General features: G+C 32.7%; 2 protein-coding genes across 2 annotated transcripts; both read right to left on the bottom strand.

The window, feature by feature from the left end:
- Positions 1-974: 974 nt before the first annotated feature.
- Positions 975-2,619, bottom strand: LOC120191298. Its single transcript, XM_039194273.1, has 2 exons — positions 2,211-2,619; positions 975-1,489 (listed from the first exon to the last, which is right to left on the bottom strand). Exons 1-2 carry the CDS (start codon positions 2,617-2,619, stop codon positions 975-977), a joined length of 924 nt encoding a protein of 307 aa, XP_039050204.1.
- A 346-nt stretch (positions 2,620-2,965) lies between these two features.
- Positions 2,966-3,511, bottom strand: LOC120191297 (zinc finger MYM-type protein 5-like). The gene has a single exon (XM_039194272.1). The coding sequence runs from the start codon at positions 3,509-3,511 to the stop codon at positions 2,966-2,968; it is 546 nt and encodes a 181-aa protein (XP_039050203.1).

Genomic DNA, 3,511 nt, shown 5'->3' with positions numbered 1-3,511 from the left:
GGACCTTTCTTATGCGTGATAAATCTGAATCTGATGACATTTTTAAATGATTCCATAAAAGGATTGATAACCAATTTCAAGGTTTATTGGATTCTAAATCTGATAATGGTAGTGAATATTTTTCCCACTCACTGGGGTCTTTCTTCCAGGAAAAAGGCATTGACCATCTCACTTCATGTGTCAATATCCCTCAGTAAAATGGGGTTGTTGAGCATAAAAAATGACATCTCCTTGAGGTTACCATGTCACTTCTTTTTTCTACTAATGTTCATATGTATCTTTGGGGTGAGACTCTTTTAGCTGCTACTTATCTCATTAATCGCGTGCATTGTAAAGTATTTCACTTTCAGTGTCCTCGGGATATTCTTACTCAATTTTTTTCTCATGTTAAACTTTTGACTACTAATGTTCCTCATCGTGTCTTTGGTTGTACTGTTGTTGTCCAAGATCATACCACCTCTAAATCTAAGCTCGATCCACGGACAATTTGGTGTGTCTTCATTGAGTATTCCTCTTTTTTAAAAGGGTTATCAGTGTTACTCTGCTTCAGCTAAAAAGTGTTTTCTTCTATGATTGTTACATTTTTTTAACATAAACATTTTTCTCTAAGTCAGAAATCCAAGGAAGAGTGTGAGTGAGTTTAAATTTAAGCCTTTACTGATTAATACACAACTACCAGTCACATTATTTCCTTCCGAAACCACCAAAATGCAGCCAACATTTGATAATGCTGAAACGTCTAATCAACAACCACTTAACACCACCACCACACCTAATCATGGAGACCAAATAGCAGGGCTGTGGCTAGGTTGTTGGAGGCCCTGAGCAAATTCTTGTAAAGGGGCCCTTAGATATAGAAATTATTTTTCTAAAATAATAAATGACTAATTTCATTAACTTAAAAAACTTCACTTAAATAGTAATTTCAAATCATCAATTACATCACATCCATAAAAAAAATACAAGTTACAAATTCACTTAAAACGTGATACTCGTGTTACATTCTTTGAAACAAAATCATCTATAAAAGTTTCAATATCAACGTCTTCCAAAATATCACTCTCAATAGATATTAAAGCAAGTCCATTTAGTCTTTCTTGTGTCATGGTTGTCCTTAAGTATGACTTGAGCAACTTTAGCTTTGAAAAACTCCTCTCTGCAGAAGCAACAGTAACAGGTATATTAAATAAAATTCTGTATGCAATTGTGACATTTGGAAAGCAATTGAAGCGTTTCAAGAACCTTAATATATCCATTGCTCCCATCATTTCCTTAGGTAACATCTCTCTAAGCGATTTTAACTCAGTAAAAAGATCATTTCCATGACAATCAGAAAACTCACCTCTCCTAAGAGCATTTTCAAAGTGACTACAACATGATTGGAGTTTAATGTCATCCATTGATTGCAAATTTTCAGAAGTAAACAAAAATCCAAAAACACTCTCATATAATTCATATTGTTCAAACCTCTTTTTCAATGATGAAATAGCTTTATCAACAATGTAGATAAAATATTGAATTCTAAATGATTCCTTTGGAGATAATGATGTCTCCTCACTATCAACCTCATCAAATTGTCTTTTTTACGTATTAGACGCCATTGAGGAAAAATAGGGTTGACTCCAATTTCAATGGCTAATTTTTTGCAAGGTCCATGACATTTGAAAATCCAACATCTCTATAATTTCTGAAAAAGGAAATCAATCCTTTTATCTCACACATAGCAATATCAATCACCATATTTTCTGACTGTAGATATTTGCTAACCTTGTTCACAACAGATAAAATGTCATACCAAATGATTGTAGATAGTAAAAACTCAAAACTACCAAGCTCATTAGTTGCTAAAGATTTTGCTTCACTTTGAGTTTTAGAATCAATATCAACAGTAGCTACTTCAAGTAAGGCTTCCCTTAATTCAACAATTTGAAATCTTATTGCTTTGATACTATCAATTCGACTTTCCCAACGTGTGGCTGACAGTGATTTGGGAGTATACTCTTTCACATAATGTTTTAAAACATCCCACCTCTTTGTTGAACTAACAAATATATTATATATGCGTTGAACTAATCCAAAAAAATCCCTTGCTTTATTTGAAGTGTTTGCAATGTCACACAAAACCAAATTAAGACTATGACAACCACATGGAGTATAAAAAGCTCTAGGATTCAAATCTAATAGTCTTTTTTGTACTCCTTGATGTTTACCTTTCATATTAGACCCATTATCATATCCTTGACCTCTAATATTATCTATATCAAGATCATGAGATTTAAGCACATCTTCTAACACTTTAAAAAGCCCTTGGCCAGTTGTATCATTAACTTGTAAGAACTCAATAAAAAATTCTTCAATTTTAAAAGTATTAGAAGAGCCATCAACATACCTTATAATTAGAGTCATTTGTTCCTGGTGACTAGCATCTGGTGTGCAATCCAACATCACAGAAAAATATCTAGCTTCTTTTATTCTATTGATAATAATAGATCTAATCTTGGAGGAAAGCAAAAGTATCAACTCGTTTTGAATGTCATTACTCAGATAATGGTGATGAATCTTACCACTAGTAATACGCTGAACATGTTCGATCATTACAGGATCAAACTCAGCCAACATTTCTATCAAACCCAAAAAATTTCCATTGCTCTTTTGATATAATCTTCCATTCCCCCCCCCCCCGAAATGCTATGTTATTTTTAGCAAGATACTTCACAATAACAATAATTCTAATAATTACATTTTTCAAATACTCTTTTTCTTTCTTGAATTGTACTTGAGCAACTTTATCAATTGTTTAATTTTGTTGCAGCCTATGCCTAAATTCACACCAAGTTGCCATGTTTAGTACATGGTCAATACTTGTTTCATGTTCTGTAAGTCTGGTACTAAGATGCATTCAATTATTATATCCTTTATTTATTAAATTACCTTTCCCAGGACCAGGACCCTTTTTAAAAATCTTTCAACAAAAACAAAACACTTTGTCGAGCTCTTTCGAATAAACAAGCCATTCCCTATCACAAGTTTCACCATTCGATAAATATCTTGTATAAAAGGTTGAAGAAAATCTACGAAGAAATTTGTCTTTGGGGCCTTTCACAATGCTCAAGTCTCTTTTGGGGCCATTTACAGCCAAAATGTCAATTAATTTAGACTCAAGAGAATCCCATTTTCTTGGATCATATATGTCAACATAAACAGATTCATTTTGCTCAACATTGCGGTTAGTATGATCAGAATTATGGTCCATATTTTGTTCAGAATTATGGGAAATATTGGCATTCTCCTTATTAACAACACCATCCACAATTTCCTCTTGTTCAACATTCTCACCATCAACATTAGTTCCATTTAATTCCTGAGAGTGAGAATTAACATCATTTTCCTCTACTACTTGGGTATCCTTTAAAAAAAACTTATCCAAAGCACCTTTTTGAGACTGAATTAATTGTTCTACTCTTTTAGTTTTTTGACGTTTTTTATATCTAGATTGATATTTTCGAATCAT

Source organism: Hibiscus syriacus, unplaced genomic scaffold (genome assembly GCF_006381635.1).
Source record: "Hibiscus syriacus cultivar Baekdansim isolate YM2019G1 unplaced genomic scaffold, ASM638163v2 tig00116965_pilon, whole genome shotgun sequence".
Classification (NCBI taxonomy): domain Eukaryota; kingdom Viridiplantae; phylum Streptophyta; class Magnoliopsida; order Malvales; family Malvaceae; genus Hibiscus; species Hibiscus syriacus.
The sequence above is the reverse complement of the archived record's forward strand: the minus strand, read 5'-3'. Positions and strand labels throughout refer to the sequence as shown.

Coding starts and splice junctions, on each gene's coding strand:
- LOC120191297 (XM_039194272.1), bottom strand. CDS start 3,511: ATGATTCGAAAATATCAATCTAGATATAAAAAACGTCAAAAAACTAAA.
- LOC120191298 (XM_039194273.1), bottom strand. CDS start 2,619: ATGTTGGCTGAGTTTGATCCTGTAATGATCGAACATGTTCAGCGTATT. Junction 1,490..2,210: donor TAATGGGTCTAATATGAAAG/GTAAACATCAAG, acceptor TTGTTGATAAAG/CTATTTCATCATTGAAAAAG.